The 17,432-nt window shown below is 37.7% G+C and overlaps 1 protein-coding gene across 3 annotated transcripts; it reads left to right on the forward strand.

The window, feature by feature from the left end:
* The first annotated feature begins 5,394 nt into the window (after positions 1-5,394).
* Positions 5,395-7,213, forward strand: LOC131440506 (actin maturation protease). Of its 3 annotated transcripts, none has more exons than XM_058611833.1 (4): positions 5,395-5,490; positions 5,556-6,214; positions 6,412-6,508; positions 6,575-7,213. In XM_058611833.1, exons 2-4 carry the CDS (start codon positions 5,622-5,624, stop codon positions 6,794-6,796), a joined length of 912 nt encoding a protein of 303 aa, XP_058467816.1. In that variant the 5' UTR covers positions 5,395-5,490; positions 5,556-5,621; the 3' UTR covers positions 6,797-7,213. The 3 variants fall into 3 exon arrangements, with proteins under 3 accessions (XP_058467816.1, XP_058467817.1, XP_058467818.1); XM_058611834.1 differs by having other exon boundaries at positions 5,440-5,490; positions 5,780-6,214; XM_058611835.1 differs by lacking the exon at positions 5,395-5,490 and having other exon boundaries at positions 5,684-5,823; positions 5,943-6,214.
* Positions 7,214-17,432: the final 10,219 nt, after the last annotated feature.

The following is a 17,432-nucleotide window of genomic DNA, read 5'->3' on the forward strand; positions in this document are numbered from 1 at the left end:
AGAGCAAAACGATAAAAGAAATTCTGCAAATACGTTAATCAATTATTAACTCATGTTGTTTAGAACAGACAACTTTGCCTTTTTGTACCTGCCAAATTTATATACGTTACGTAGAGGATTACATTCGATTATTGTACCCTGTTACCATATGTCTAAGTAACAATTTATATTTCATTGTTTACTGCCACAATACTATCCTAAATTCCAATAAAACAGTAATTATTACAAGGGAAACACATTTTTTTCAGTTTTATCATAACGAACATTACTGTGAATTTTCGAAATATTTACTTTTCACTCATGCTACATAATTCCTGGTAATTCTCCTGTATGTGAGTAGTGCCATAATCATCACAATGTAGCGAAATACTCATTTCAATAGGTTTGAATCAGAAAATTGAAAAAATAAATGAAGCAAACGATAAAAAAAACTTTCGCATATTATGTTTGATCCGACCACCCGACCTGGGTCAACAGGCTGTTATAGCGATAGATGACTGAGCAGTCACTGTGAGGCACGTCACTTCGTATCGTGGCCAGCGTCGAGGGTCATATACCATTCATCTCAATTCGTCGATATCGCGAAATGTATGTAAGTATAATGTCACTTCATTACTCGAAGACGACTTAACTGAACTTCACAAACTCCGTCATCCGAATCCCAATTCCGGAGTCGGAAGTAGAAGTCAAGCAAGAGTCTTCAGAATGGAAAACATGTTGATTTCTCACACATGACTGATCAAATTTACGTAAACTTAGATTTCAACTAAAGATTGTATGGTTCTTTTGACTTGCGTCGACCCGAGCGGCGAGAGGGGTAGTTCTTTCAAAGCACTTATAAACCGCACTTTAAATTCTTTTTTTTTTCTTTTATTTCTTCTAATAATTTTTCCACTTTAATGCCCTAACTTTCCTACAGCACATAACTTTGTGCCTGACCTAACTCTTATGAACACTTTGAACTATTCTTTTCTTAACTACTGCTTTTGGCCTGAGTAATGGTGTCCAAGTTTGATTACGGTGTTACCCGGTCGCCCAAGGAGCATTACTCTACAGTAGAATTAAGAAAAAAAGCCTTGTTCAAACCAAAAACCGACCCTTTTATACTCCAATCTATGTAACTAACAAGAAGCTATATTTATATATATGTCTGGTGGACTAACTACCACCTATAACTACCTACGTGAATTCACTGCGATCGCGTCGCTTATGTACATAATCAATTAATTCGATCGGTGATACAGTTTTTGTGGCTGATGCAATATGTTAAAATAGCCAGTCGTGAGCATTGCAATAACTTTACTGGTCTACTGTCTGTACTAGCTAAGATATAAATTTCTATGGAAAAATTAGGGCTGCTGCATGCCCCCTTACTTACTGAGCTTGATGATAACATCAAGTTGATCGCGCGGGTAGTAACTTAACAGGTTATGTTATCGAAATGTAAAACTTTTTAGCCCTAAGATTGCCGTTACAAAAGATTAATAATTTTTGGTTCCTTTTTTTCTGTTTACATATTCATTTGTTACATATTTAGATTCCCTATCCTTACAATGCAGTAGCGTGTGCTTCCATTCCAGTCCCAGTGCCGCCTTGTAGTCGCTTTTGTCTGTACCTTCCCTGTGGGGTGGGGTGATCGAACGGTTGCTAGTCTTGAACTCTGGGTGCCGTGTCATTTCCTCCATGGTAGCTCCTTCTTCTCGTCTGGTTCTCATAGTCAAACATCTCAGTTAGTATCCTTCGGTTTGTTGACCATGGTTTAAGAATTAATCGCTGTTTCGTTTGAGTTTTAAGTGTCATCGAAACTACTGCATTATTCTGCCCGATGAGTTGAGGCTTCTAGCGTATCTCCAAAAATGTTTCGTCTGGTTTCGTGGTCGCTTTCCCAATGATCATTGAATTCTTTTCCTATGCTTGTTTATGGCACTCAGTTGAGCTTTGACGATGCCCACTGAGTGAAAGACGGGGTAGTACCTTGTATTGTTGTGGCACCCCCGCGTAGATCATTTCCGACGGTGTCGACTACGTTTACTTCCTTCTTGTCTTATTTCGTGAGAGATATGGGATAGCACTTTAGACTGTTGTGCTGCACCCGCGCATCGTCTTTAACTATGTTGACTGCGTTTTACTTCAATTCAATATAGAATTTTATGCTGATATGAATTCCGGCTGTGAAATTACAAGATGATGGACCTCAAAACTATTCGAGTCTGTAAATCAGATTTGTCGATGATAAGCCAAATAAAAAAAGTATATAATATTAGATATGATCAGTATCTATTGGGGAAAACAGATTGGAAAATTGACATGAGAATGTAGTTATGTAATGAAAACCGCGAAAATGTTACCGCAGAGACGAGAATCGAATCCGTAGCTAACTCCTAACAGAGGAAATTGTTTTACCAATTGAACTACGCTGCATATGAAAACACATGAAGAGAAAGTCTAATTGACTTGCGAGAACCCAAGCATAATTCGCTGTATTTGGTTACTACGGCATTTAAATTACAGCCCAATATCAACGCGGAAACAAGTTCAACAGAACACACTCACTATAACTGCTCGCACGTCTATTTATTTCCGATATTATTTATATTCGGTTTTAGCATTCAGTTTTGATATGAAACACTTCTGTGTTTTCTATATAGGTAATAGGGGTGCAAATTAGAAACGCAGTACAGCTTCCTGGCGCGGGATTTACCCATAATATTTAGTTTATAGGTTCGGTTAGACTCCTTAGTTACCTTGAAGACATGAAATCCGATTAGCTTCATCGGTTGTTAGACGAAGCAGACTGATGAATTGACCTTTTTGGCCTCGTCACAATACAAAAAGTTTCGAATTATGTTTGAAAAAATCTCTCATTTCCTTGCATTCGCTGGGTCGCATTTCTTCGCTATAGTATCTAATTATTTTTTGTTACGTGAGCCGATTTTTTAAAAAATTTTTTGTATTGGATCTCGTTGTCACCCTTTTCCTAGGGGGAGAGAAGCTTCCATTTCCCTCCTGCGAGGATTGAGGGGCACTTTGTTCGCGGTTCGTCTCGTCATCCATTGCCGCATCGGTTGTATTGTTGTTGATTCGCGTCTTGAGTTCGTTTTTAGTTGCTGTAGATGCGCCTTGTTGTACATTGGTTGCAGTTGCTGGTTGATTGGAGGGTAAGTTGTTAACTGCAGCTGGTGTACTTTGTTCTATAGGGGATACTAATGGTTTCGTTGAAGGGGATGCTTCATTGTTGTTGGTGGCTGTCACAGGTGTACTAGGGTTGCTCGGGATTGGTGTGAAGAAAGCACCGTTGCCTGTTGGTGTAGTTGTCTCCTTGTCCAGTTTATCACATGGCTTACCGTAGTGAATAGCTTTGTTGTCATAAGTAACAAGTGATTTGCACGGGATTCTCGTATCCTGACCGAAAGTCATATAATGTCGTTTTCGTTTTCAATTTGCACTACACCGGTGCAGTGCTACACCATGGCATGGAAAAACGAACAAAAATTACGAAAACATAAACAGTAACCATTGACTATAATAACCGATTCCATTGCATAGAGCTACACTCAACTTTTGATGAGTGCTACACCAGTGGTATCGGTGCAGAAAAAGTGTAGCACTGGTGTAGTGCAATTGGCAAAAACGAACGGTTTAGGTACAACCTTATTTACACCGGTGTAGTGCAATTTAAAAACGAAAACGACATAAGAAGGTATAAGCCTCTTCAAGCGCATGCGTAACAAACGTACGCCATTTAGAATACCGGGGAAAAAGTTCTTCCACTTTTCTTTTTCGATAGAGAGAATCTCTCCGTATTGGGACATAGTTTTACGAATATAAGAATCGGTGATGCTTGAGTGAAGATCATGCACACGCACTTCTATAGCACTATCATCCATATATACTGGATTATTGTACTTAATGTTCTCGTGCTCCACATAGTGCACATTGTTATTGTCTTTTGCGAATTGAATTGCATCCAACTCTTTATAAAACTGGATGTAAACAACATTATTCGTCTTATTGCATTGAAGTAAATGCACACGTTTGATGTCAAGATGCATTTGCTCCTTAAGGAAACCTTCAAGTTCTCGTATCGAAGGTTGAATTTTGCACTGTCTGAAGTCAACAACAATTGTATTCTTTCGTGTCGGCGGTAGCTTTTGTTCGTTTGGTTCACACATTTCCGAGGTCGTTCTATTGTTCAGTACACAATACTGTACTTGGTTTCATCCGTACCGAACGTAAGCGGGTTTGTTTTATCGACAGACTTGGATGAGATGTGAAAGCGAACTGACCGATAAAGATTTGGCTGTAATAAAATTTTGTCCATGTAAACATTTTACTATTAACTATTTTTTTGTTTGTTTCAAAACTACAGCAATTTTCATCCAATAAAAAGTTATACACAAAAGAAAGTGCTGTATTTTTTCAGGTACAGTTCTTACATTTTTTTCTAATTCAATTTCATTCGCTTGAAGTGTCTCAAAAAAAGGCACCAATGAATTTACGAATCCATTCAACACTTCCACGAAGCTTTGAACTAAGCATTGGTGACTATTGGAGTTTTGTGAAAATCTAGTAAGAAAAAGCTCGATCATGAAAGTTTTAGTGACTTTCTGCGATTCATCAGTTGATTTTTCAATTTTTCAATAAAAAAGTCGTTCTTCCTCCAACTTTGCCAGCGCCAATTCATGATAAAATTAAAGACCTAACTGAACAAGTTTGACAATGGCACAAGACACGATTCACGCGCGATCTGGCGGGAACTCAACTTAAAAATATCAACAACATTTCAAATGATCGCTAGTGATCGGACTTACCCGAGATCGTGATCGAAATTCGACTACTTGTACATGTTTTTTCAACTAAGGTAACGGTACCCCCATTCATCTCAGCACCAGTATTCATCTCATATACTTGAACCACAAGTTAGATTGAGATCTGCTATCACTTTCCGATCCATTGACTGTAAAGGTGAAAAAATAATATTTTCATTCGGTTCGAGTTTTCGCGTTGCTATAATTTCTGCTTGGTATTGCGTTTTGAAGCTGAAGCAAAGACAATGATTTCAATTTTAACACAATTCATTGATTGAAAGTCGAGTAATCGGAAAAATAACATGGCGACTGTACTAATGAGGTAACTATTGGTCAAAATACGTTCTCGCACAACACCGGCTGTTGCAGCTAGTTTAGCCGTTTATTAACATCATCTAATTTTACAGTCGTGTTGGTTGAAAGCCGCAATACTCACATGGTCGAACTCAATTACCATAATAATTTCTGAATGTGTCTACGCGTTCTTCAATGCTATAAAGCACGCTAAGAGCTTTCTATATTGATTTTTTTTCAGCTAGATGACGCTGTTCAACTTACTATAAAAGCTGCTTTTATTTGTAATTCTATTTTTGACATTTATTTGTTCGACGAATATGCTATTCATTCAAGTTTTGAGATTGTCCCTGATAGTATCACATCGGTAGCAGCTGCCCTTTTCACGGTGAGTTGATAATCCTTGCACCTTATTTTTAATAATATTTGTTATGAAATTATATTTGTTTGCAGTCCTTCCCTTTTACGAGGAACACCAGCACACTTCCTATAACTTAAAATATTTATCTACTCAAATTAATGTCGAACTCTCCATGTCCGTCACTACCTACTCCGTCACCATTTCCTGCACTGCCTTCGAACATAGTATCAACAGGGTCGACGATCAATCTTTCATTGGTCGAACTAAAATGTGATTTAGTCAATAATAATAGTAATAATATTGTTAAAAACAATAGCTCAAATGTGATCCAACATCAGCCTCTCACGTTCAACACCTCAGGTGAGTGTATTTGGGCTACCCAATATCCAGAGATACAAAAAGCATGCTACCTTCGGCGAGTGTGTCAATTTGCATCCCCAAAAGAACTGCGTGTGCAAAACATTACATCAATCCTGCAGATGGGTCCGACCTGTGGTCTCACAGCTCTCAGTATGATCTTCGAAGGATCGCCATCAGCTGCAACCTTACTAGAAATGGCCATTGATAAAGGCTATTCAAACAAAGGTGAAATGTTCAGTGCCATTCAACTGAACGAGTTGCTGTCAATTGGATTAGCAGACAATCGTCACCTAGTGGAATTCAGAGAGGTTACTAACACTTTAGTTGGAGGTAATTTAGATGACCCCGATATAAAAATGCAACTCCGGCTTGGGTCTATATTTTTAGTGCCGTATCCTTTTCTTGTCAAAGAACTTTAATTGTTGAATAATAATACGAATTCTTTAATCACGAATATTTAAGAAAAACAGGTTTCCCAGCAATATCCATTTGTTGCGAGGTCTTCTCTCATATGATTAAATAATACATCACCATCCCATACATTGAAAATGTCTATTGAACAATACTTCCTTAGCACTCTCAAACTAGATATGATCCCGATCGTAATCACACACCTTGCTTAGACAAGGGACACAAGGCTCATTGGGCTTTAATCGTTGGTTACCTAATCGACCAGTTCGATGATGTGAGTGTTTTTTTATTTACCCATTTTATTACTTTATGCCTAGTTTAAACTATTCCTATGTTACAGTATTACGTCTTCGCACGTCACGGCAAAACTAAAAACCTCGCCCTATGGTCTCTTCGCGATCTTGCGCTCAGTAATGCAAATCTAGTCGAGTTCTGTCAACCTGCTGGCCATCCCGAACAGGTCTTCATTCTTCCTGATGGAGGTATCGGCGGGCGCAATGGACTACGATGTAAATTCATCATGATCGAGCACTTTAAAGCCAAGGAAGAAGTTGTACTGTAGTGAATAAAGTTAAGATATAGCCAGGACTATACTGTATCGTTATTATATTAATATTGATTCGGTGAGCGCTCATGTATGGTATTGTCCGTGTAAAAACATATTGTCCGTAATTTGCCAATATCTGTCGATTTTGAAAGAAGTCATTAAGCGAAGTTGATTTCTTTTGATTTTTAGCAAAAACAAATATCTGTGCAAAAAATAAGGATTATTAATTTATTTTTTTACAATTACAAACAAAGAAAATGTATTATTGATCCAAACCTAATTTTATCTTGTGCGCGGCTTGAAACAGTATTGAGAAGTTTATCGAATCTAGTTGAAAACTCACAACTATTCTTTATATCATACGCGCCTTAATCAGGTTTGGGAATCGAAGTAAATATTTACAATAAATATCAAATGATTTTACTAAAGAAATCTCCTCTTATTTTTAAATAGGTCCGATATTCATTCAATTCTTGAAAGTATTTTTTTATGCTTGTTGTGTATTCTTAATACGTGCACCTGGGCTGTCAACCGGTATTCAAATGAACGATCAAGTCCACAATTGCCGTCCAACTTTTGCTGAACGTGAAAGGTGTTTTCTAAAGCAGCTGGTGGGAAATGAGTGCCAAAAACATATATTTTCTAAGAATATTTTTATGAGAGAAAATAAGAGTAGGAGCGATTTTTTCCCTTAAGGATCAAGAGTAAACCAAGTTAACTTGTGTTGGTAATTTGTGTATTACGTACATTTTATTTGGTACGTATACCATAGATCTGTGTATTCATATATGCAGTGCACCGAGTTTATCAAAGTGGATTGCACAATTGAGATTCAAACAATCTTTTTTCACAATAATTTATTCCCAAATGAATGTTAAGCCTGACATCTCGGATGAAATATCAGTTTTGATCAATTTTCCACCAACGTTTGATGGAAAATTGCTTACATGTTATGAATGTAGATTTAATTCCCTAAAAAGTTAGCAACACTGCTTCAATGCATTTGTATTAGATTGCGCTACACAAAATAAACAAAACTAAATATTTTCTGTTACAAAAGCAGTTTGCCGGAAAAATAAATAGTTTTACGACGACATTCCATATCCATTGCTTTTCGCGTGTTAAATTTAAGGTTCCTTTTTTGCCGGATTACTAATACAGGGTGATTTTTTAAGAGCTTGAGAACTTTTTTAAACAATAAAACGCATAAAATTTGCAAAATCTCATCGGTTCTTTATTTTAAACGTTAGATTGGTACATGACATTTACTTTTTGAAGATAATTTCATTTAAATGTTGACCGCGGCTGCGTCTTAGGTGGTCCATTCGGAAAGTCCGCTTTTTTATCGACAAATTTTGTTCAGCGATGAGGCTCATTTCTGGTTGAATGGCTACGTAAATAAGCAAAATTGCCGCATTTGGAGTGAAGAGCAACCAGAAGCCGTTCAAGAACTGCCCATGCATCCCGAAAAATGCACTGTTTGGTGTGGTTTGTACGCTGGTGGAATCATTGGACCGTATTTTTTCAAAGATGCTGTTGGACGCAACGTTACAGTGAATGGCGATCGCTATCGTTCGATGCTAACAGACTTTTTGTTGCCAAAAATGGAAGAACTGAACTTGGTTGACATGTGGTTTCAACAAGATGGCGCTACATGCCACACAGCTCGCGATTCTATGGCCATTTTGAGGGAAAACTTCGGAGAACAATTCATCTCAAGAAATGGACCGGTAAGTTGGCCATCAAGATCATGCGATTTGACGCCTTTAGACTATTTTTTGTGGGGCTACGTCAAGTCTAAAGTCTACAGAAATAAGTCAGTAACTATTCCAGCTTTGGAAGACAACATTTCCGAAGAAATTCGGGCTATTCCGGCCGAAATGCTCGAAAAAGTTGCCTAAAATTGGACTTTCCGAATGGACCACCTAAGACGCAGCCGCGGTCAACATTTAAATGAAATTATCTTCAAAAAGTAAATGTCATGTACCAATCTAACGTTTAAAATAAAGAACCGATGAGATTTTGCAAATTTTATGCGTTTTATTGTTTAAAAAAGTTCTCAAGCTCTTAAAAAATCACCCTATAGAAGGTACGTAAATCTTTATATCGCAATAATTTCTGCAAGAGGAAATCCATATAGGAATGTGTTTGTTGCTAATAAAATGTGTCAGTGGGAGTAAGCTGATACTGAAATAATTTTTTTCGAGCAGTTTTAAGGAAAACGAAAGAGTTTTAAACTAAGATTTTCGCTGTTCTTGAATTGCAATTTTAAGCAGTATGAACCGATTGGTTTATTTTTCAACCATATGGAAAATTTAATGAGCAAAATCTGGAAAAGAAGCGCCGGAATTTGTTTTTACGCACACATTGTTGGCATTACTCATACGCTTGCAAAGAGTCTTGCTCCTTAATCTCTAAATTATTAAAAGCTACAAACCACAATTAGTTCATGGTCAAACAAATTCTCTTAAACTATGCAGGACCGTACGGAATAGAAAACACCGAAAATAGTATCAAAATAGAGTTGACATCACACTCAGAATTCGCTCTATCGAGTTTAACAAATTTGAACTCAAAAGATAGGTACAGTAAACTGCGATCACAGAGAATAGACATCCAAGCTAGTACAAACTTTTTTGGAAAACGCTAAAATTATCGTTGTGTACGATTTTACACGCACGAATTCCCATTCTATACAACCTCGAACGCAAGATCCCATAAGCAGTTGCTGAGTTGCTCGAAGTGCCTCTGTAGGCGAATTTCTACTTGCCAAACAACCATTGATTTTCTTATACACATTGAAATCTCTACTTGAATGTCTGTTCTCTGTGCTGCGATTTAGTTTTAACCGACTTCGAAATTTGCTTCCAGAATTAATTCAAAGCTATTGATTCTGAAAAAAAACTAAATCTTCGAGACTGAGTTTAAACCTATTCCACTTCATAGTTAGTTGAAAGCCCAAAAAATATTTTCATTTAAGAGTCCGTCTAAAGGTTCCATTTAGGTGTAGGCCAATTTTTATGAATCATCGCAATAATAAAAATGATTTTTCATGGTTTTAATCCTTAATCTTGCACTACCCTTAGAAATTACGTTTTCCAAAATCGCACATTTCACTTTCCACACTCAAAAAATTCAAGAAAAAGATTTTCCAAAATTCTGAATTATGACGCCCGCTTGATCTTGCCGCCCTAGGTGACCGCCTTTGCCTTTATCCGGCCCTGTCTAAAAATAATATATACGCTTTTTAAGAGCAGTTTATCAGTGATCTTTGAATAACATTAATCAAAACCGATACACATTTTGCGTCACACAATTATTCCTGATTTCTGTAAGATCAATCACTGGAGGATGATTCGATCAGCATTGAGCATTGTGGCAGAAAATCACATAAGAGCAAGATCAGTCATGACTGCCGATTGATTTACGTGCAAAGTCGTTGATTTTGTTTTCAAGCCCATGAGGGGTGTGGAAATTAGTGGCAACAGGAACCTTCCAATAATTGAAAAATTAGGATATTAATCAATGATTTTTGTTAATTTATACAGGGTCCGTCATGTAACTTTTTTTTTAACATGCAATAAAACACAAACGATTCATCAGATTTCCAAATTTATTTTTTCATATTAAAGTACAATCCTTCCGATTAATTGTGGAATATAATTTCATTCAAACGGCTGCCTCGGCTTGCCTTGCAGTACGCCGTACGGTCGGTCCAGTTTTTTAGTACATTGTAAATTGTATGCAACTCTATTTTCGCTTTGGCTGCACGAATGTCCTTCAAGGCTTGAATTGTCTCTGACTTGTCCACATAACACTTATCTTTGACAGACCCCCAAAGATAATAGTATAACCAAATACAAATAATAATTCCCCTAAGTCCCATACAAACGAACCGCCAATGTTTGGTTCACAGCCTGAACAAGTAAGCCTAGCAAATTACTCCCTTTCGTTGCGATAGTTTGAAAATGTGGAAGGAGATCGTTTCTGGCAACGCTTTATGCTAGTTGCTACGGCGCAAAACAAGTTTGTTTGTTTATGTTTTCCGTTGTTGTATTGCAACAAATTCAAAGATACACTCCAGCTAATCGATGAATGAAGAATTGCGATATTTTTTGGCAGTGATGGGACTTTATTTCATAGACGGGCCTTGGTGTGGAACATGGGTACGATTCGTTTACGTACCACGGAAACAGCGATTAGCGCTCTACACGATAAAATAAAAGTTAAAAGAGAAACAAATGCAAGCTGTGTATGCGTTTTCCCAATAGTCACTCATATATGCGTGACCCAGACAAATTGATTATAGCCCGAACGGTGGCAGACACAACAGTTTTTCTTTCATGATGGATAAACTTATTAATTGAATTATTTTCTATTAGTATTATGACGTAAAGGTTCCCCGTATTTAGCAGATGTTGGAAAAATTCCTACTCCTCTGACGGGAGTGATTTGCAATGTGAACGAATGGCTACCATAACGATTCGGTGAACAGTGCCGAGACATTCTAACATATAATACTGAGCAATTTCCGAAAAGCCAAGGAGCAAATTTCTGAAAAGCCAAGGAGGACAAAAAACAAAACCGATATGGGATAACCATATCTCATACACAACAACATAGTTCAAGTTTATTTTTCACTACAATAAACAGTAACTATGGTGAACTTTTTCTTACCCTTCAGTGTTGCTAGTTTTATAGAAAACTTGTTAAAGTACATTGTCACTCTGACAGTGTACCGCACGATGCAAAATGTGTCCTTGAAAATTTGTCGAAGTACTCCGTATTATAATTTGTATTTGGTATAACGGCGTCAAATCACAGCTCTGAGGCGGCCGAACGACATCCGAATTTCGACTGATAATTCGATCTTCGAAGACTGTGCGCAGAAGATCGATCGTAGCGTTGGCGCTACTGCCTCATTTTCGAAGAAAAATGGCCCAATGATGCCGCCAGACCAAAATCCGCACCAACCCGTCACTCTCTGAGGATGCATCGGCTTCTCCATGAGAATGTGCGGATTTTCCGTCCACCAGATGCGACAATTTTGCTTATTAACATACCCACCGAGATGAAAATGTGCCTCATCCGAGAAGATGATTTTTTGGCAAAAATCGGTGTCTTCTTCAAGCTTATCGCAAGTAAAACTGCACTATTTTCGCGCGTTCCTCAAGCGTATACACAACCATTTTCGTTCAGCGGAAGAATAAAACTAAGTTTCTGTCAAATAAGAAATGACATTAAGGTTTCCAATGTCGAAGTAACCGCTGGTTCAAAAAAAAAAGTTAAATGGCGGACCCTGTATGTGTGAGGAAACTCAAATTGAAAATTGACAATTTGTAACCTTTAACACACCTTATCGCCAGAGTTGAGAAAAATATCGGTTTCGGTAAGGCACAGTTTACGTAGTTTCAACACATGTTTTTGTTTGATGCACACCGTGTTCGATTTCGCAACCGATTATATCATTCACAATATGATGAACAGAAATGAATGCTAGATGAATATTTTAAGCAAATAATAAGTTCCACACCATAATCACATTGACAATGTTAATTCTACAAATTTCACCTCGCAATAGCAAATATGGCATGCAAAATTAGTGAAAAGAATATTCCACACCAAATAGTGATTATGGCGACAAAAGGCTTTATTTTACATCCAGCTGGATGTAAAATAAAGCCTTTTGTTACATCCAAAATGCCAGCTACTGGCATATGTCTACTGCATTTTTCCAAGCATCATTGCAGTATTCTGGGCAGAGCTCTGACTGGACATTGCAAACTCAACTATCACATGGTTACTATTCAGCGCGCAGGGTATTATTTTTGTGATTTGTCTAAGTGCGATTGCGGTACTTCATAGCATCCGATGGAGGTGGAGAGTTGTAGTCGGCAGGGATTTCATCGTTCTTACTGGAGTGAATGAATCATTTCTGCATTGACCCTGAAAGGTTTTGGCAGATTGTTTGACATCCCTTATGGGGCGCTGAATTTACTTCTGCTCATACATATTGCGAACCGTTCTGCATTCTTCCGGGAGTGCAGAATGGTATAACTTTTGTAAAATCTCCAAATCCTCTCGGAAGTTAAAGGTTTTATTAAATGCGCTTTTTGGTACCTGCAGAGCATCCTTTCCATGATGCAGAACGATTTGTTTCTTTTTGTTTTGTGCTGTTTCACCTCGTCCACTTCACAGTTCCTTTCCATGCTCCTTTTATTCTTTCCTTCCTATCAGAAAAATGATAAGAAGTCACGGGAAGGTACAAATCTCCGAATATCCAAGAAACATGCCACTTGAGTCAATTAGTTCTGATTTCTGATTTGGTGTTGCGAAACCCTGCGCTCCTGTTACTTTCGTATATGATATTCAAACTGAATAGGGTAATGTTTCTTAATGAGCTACATGGCATGCTTTGCGATTTGACTTTTATTTTTGGCATTAAAAATTCCTTCCTCTTCACTGTGCGGGCATTAAAAATACCTAACTCTTCACCCCGTAACCTTTTTCTGTAAAAATTCTAAACGATTATAACACAATCATTTGTTGATTGATTTATATAATCTAACTACCAATCGATTTGGAAACATTTAACTTAAACATGTATGGCGACGTCGTTTCAGTATTTTAATAGTATACCAATGAAAATTTGGTTTGAATTTACCTATGTTTTCACGATCCAGTCACAGCATGCCATAATGATGCCATCCTCTCGTCCGATTTGCTGTACGAAGTATCACCCAAAAAGGAATCTTTAAATATATGCACCGATACATTTTTAACCAGTACTTGGCTGTAAGCGAGACAAGTAGTTCGACTGGTGACAAAACTGAAAGTATGTGTGCTGTGTGTTCACTTGAGTATATTAAATACCAATTAGCTGTTGATTTTGATTCTCCGCTAGCTAGCAGGCCATTGTAACTCGAAGATTTGTTGATGGATTTGCCACATTAAACTTGTTTCGAAAGCATCACTTCAATATTGTGCGCCGAAATGGGATAGTGTGCATACTGGAATCTCCATTTACATACGAGCAAAACGGTGGCTCGCAAATGGATTCAGTTAAAAGTTTGTTATGATGATAATCATAACAAACTTTTTTTTCATTAAATGTAGCTAAACATAATATTCTGGTCTAATATTGCTTCTAAGAACCACATAGACAGAATCCAGACTAAGTGTAACAAAAACAATGAAATGCAATGCGAATCGTTACGCAGTTTTAATTTGAAAAAGTTGTTGTTGCACCAAGAATAAAACATTAAAAGATTCAAAATAAAATTCTAAAAGTTATCTTAAAGCGGTCTCTTTGGTTTAGTAGTATAAATGAGTTGCTCAGACTACATAGGTACATAATTATTAGATGAAAACGTAGCGAAACGAAAAAAAATGCATCATCTATTTGCCCTTTTTACTTTTGAGAAGGGACTAAGCAAAAAACCCTTGAAAATTTCCAATAATATATGTATCAGAAACGGTGGATCCGAACGATTTGGTGTCTTCTGCAATGTTTTTGATAATTATAAGTACAATGTAAAAAATTTAGTACTGTTGAAAAAAAAGAACACCTAAAACTCAAGTATCTCAAAAAATGTACGATATCATCATAACTGACTTTCAGTTAAAGGACGTTATTCAAAAATTTGTGAGAAGGGATCAAAATAGAATAAATTCAATTATTATTAAAGAATCTAATTGTCATTTTTTCTCTGGAAAACCGAGTTCTGTCTGTTCAGCATCTATCTGTATCATTCCTCTTTCGCTCTTGTGCTGTGCAGAAGCATCCTTGCCCTTACTGCATTCTTCTCTTCGATCAACTGCTAGTTTCCTCGGCTCGATAACCTCGTACCTAGTACGGTTGCGGCAGTGCTACTTATGGCGGCCTTATATTCCTTCAGCCGTCTTCAAGAGTCACTGTGCCACGCTGTTCATCCGTTTGTAGCACTAGCTCTAACTGATGCGCGTATTCCTTGGCAGTACGAACACTATGTAGCTACACGGGATTGCATCTCGGTGTTCGTGTGCAACGAGTGTTGTGCATCGACGGTAGTTTTGAGCGCATACAAACCGCGACAAGATAGTCCGAATCAATGTTTGCACTGCGATAGATGCGGACCTTTATGACGACGGAGAAAAATCGGCCGTCGATGCTAACTTAATCGATTTGGTTTTCCGTATGTCGATCAGGTGATCTCCAGGTAACTTTGTGGATATGTTTGCAGAGGAAGAAAATGCTTCGAGAGACAGAGACGTTGATAATGCTGTAGTTGAAGAAACGGTCTTTAATATACGGTCATTCAACCACGCGCTGACGCATCCTGCCCAACACTATGAAACCAGTTCCTAGTACACTAGATGTATCACCGCTCTGGTAGAAGGTAGCCGCTCGATGCTCGCTTTTCCACGTCTTGTCCCGTCCAACAAAGTTCCGATTCGTATTTATTGCTAGCTTATTCATAACTAGAATTTTACGGGCAACTCATTAGGCCTTTTCCAAACGCTGTCTTTCCGTAGGGCCTTCCGGAAGGTTGACAGGTATTTTATTCTGCCTGCGGAAGGATTATCGTGCCCTTGCTCTCTCGCACTTTCTCATTCTGCTACAACCGCAGATGGTTGTTGGTGACTGAGGGATTTGAAAATTCATTTGAATTCACGCTATTACCTATTTCGATTACCTTTTCTGACTGGGTCACATTGGAATCCTATCGATGAATCAGAATGAAGTATTCAACCAAGAACGGCTGTCCAATGGAATAGGGTTTCAACGATGGTGAGGTAAAAAGCAAAGTCTTGGCATTACATTCATTTTGTGGAATTTGGCCTTTCTGTTTCAACAGACTTCGCAGCCGATTCATGGCTAGTACTATGGATTCTACTGACGCTAAGAATCCTTCCAGGTCGGGGCTCGAACATACGACAACTGGCTTGTAAGACCAGCGTCCTATGCATTGAACCACCAACCCGGGACACGATTGTGAGGTGCCCCCTCTAATAAACAGCTACTGTCATGTTCGTTTATTAGAGGGGTTTTTTACCCCCTCTAATAAACGATCATGACAATAGCTATGTCAGTTTAGAGTGAATTTTGAGGATTAATTTGGGCGGATTCTTTCAATATGTGTTTTATAATTACACCAATTTTGTTTTTGTAAATAACAAAAAAATCACATTTATTTTCTATTTCCATAAATTTAATATGCATTGCTGTTTGACGACTTCAAGGTACCCTACTTAAACATACAGTTGAATATGTTTCCGTTTACTATATGTGTATGCTTTTGATGAATCTTAAAAACTACGCATTATGGCGGTTTCCTAAAACATGTTCTACAAGAGCTTACGAAAATTTCCTAGTTACGTGTAGAATAGTAGAGCGTATTTAAGTATGTTTTTTATATTAGATGCGAAATACGTAGTTATGTTTCTTGCAAAGATAATAGCAGTTTATCCATTGCTTTTGTTTGATACCAGTACTGATTATTATGCGACTAATGCTGTGATGCTATGTATTCAACAACCGGATAAGTATTCCACGATAAACTATTTCTAGCGATATGCTCTAACAGAACACGCATTTAGAGCACTAGAAAGGTAAGGACAATAAAAATTCCCAAAATGGAAATAGCATACGAGAATTCTGTACACAGACCTTCGCGAACAACGATCATTTCCAGTAACATGAATATTTAATACCCTGGCTTTTCTACAATGATTATATAAATTACTTTATTTGTAGTATTTATTGTTACAAATTGGTTTAACTAACCATCCAGTGCGTGCTCAAAACACTATCAGTCATATTGATTTCTGTATATTCTTCGTTTATATCAATTTTCCTTCGTAACGCTATAAATGAGAGACTAGCTTCCACAAAATAAAAATTCATCAGTTGAGGCCCTTCTTCTAATAAGTTTATTTTAACTCATACGCTTTTAATAATATCACAATCCAAATGACAATGTCAGAATGCGCCGATTCCTCCTGTTGTAAAAAGTCCACAATCAGTAATCACCACAGAATATACACGAGTATTCTAAGCTTAACTTACACTACAACTAGACAGTTTTGACATTCAATCCAATTTAATGTGTCTCTAGATCTTCTTACGTAACACAAGTGAACCACTTTCTAGTTACAAACCTAAAGCCGTTGGTAACACTCATGTTGGTAGATTACCTTATCCAGTAAGGTAGAGAGCACACGGTTGGACGACCTTGGTAACCAAAACTACGTATAGCATCTGTGTGCTTCGAAAAAGTGCATTAGAAGAAGAGTTGATCATTGATAATATATTCCGATGCGAAACATATTGTTTCAAAGAACAATAGCTAGCATTTATAGTACCATAGTAGGGCTGGTGATGTTATATTGATGCAAAGATTAGAATTTACGAGTAAATAAAAAGGATGTTGCCTTGTGGCTCTCTTTGTACAGTTAGTTAAACCTCACACTCTCGATCAGGTAAATACACACACGTACACTGACACACACACCCACACTTTTCAGTCGAGTAGGTGGGAATAAATATAGTTTCGCGGCGTAGCACCAGACTCGAGTCGTCGGGGCGCCCGCAAACCAGAAAGCTCTAACCGGAATCACCGAATTGACCTCGGCATCCAGCGAAGCCCAAATGGTGGACCAGAGAGTAAAA

The sequence above is a fragment of the Malaya genurostris genome, chromosome 1, assembly GCF_030247185.1.
Source record: "Malaya genurostris strain Urasoe2022 chromosome 1, Malgen_1.1, whole genome shotgun sequence".
NCBI classification, from domain to species: domain Eukaryota; kingdom Metazoa; phylum Arthropoda; class Insecta; order Diptera; family Culicidae; genus Malaya; species Malaya genurostris.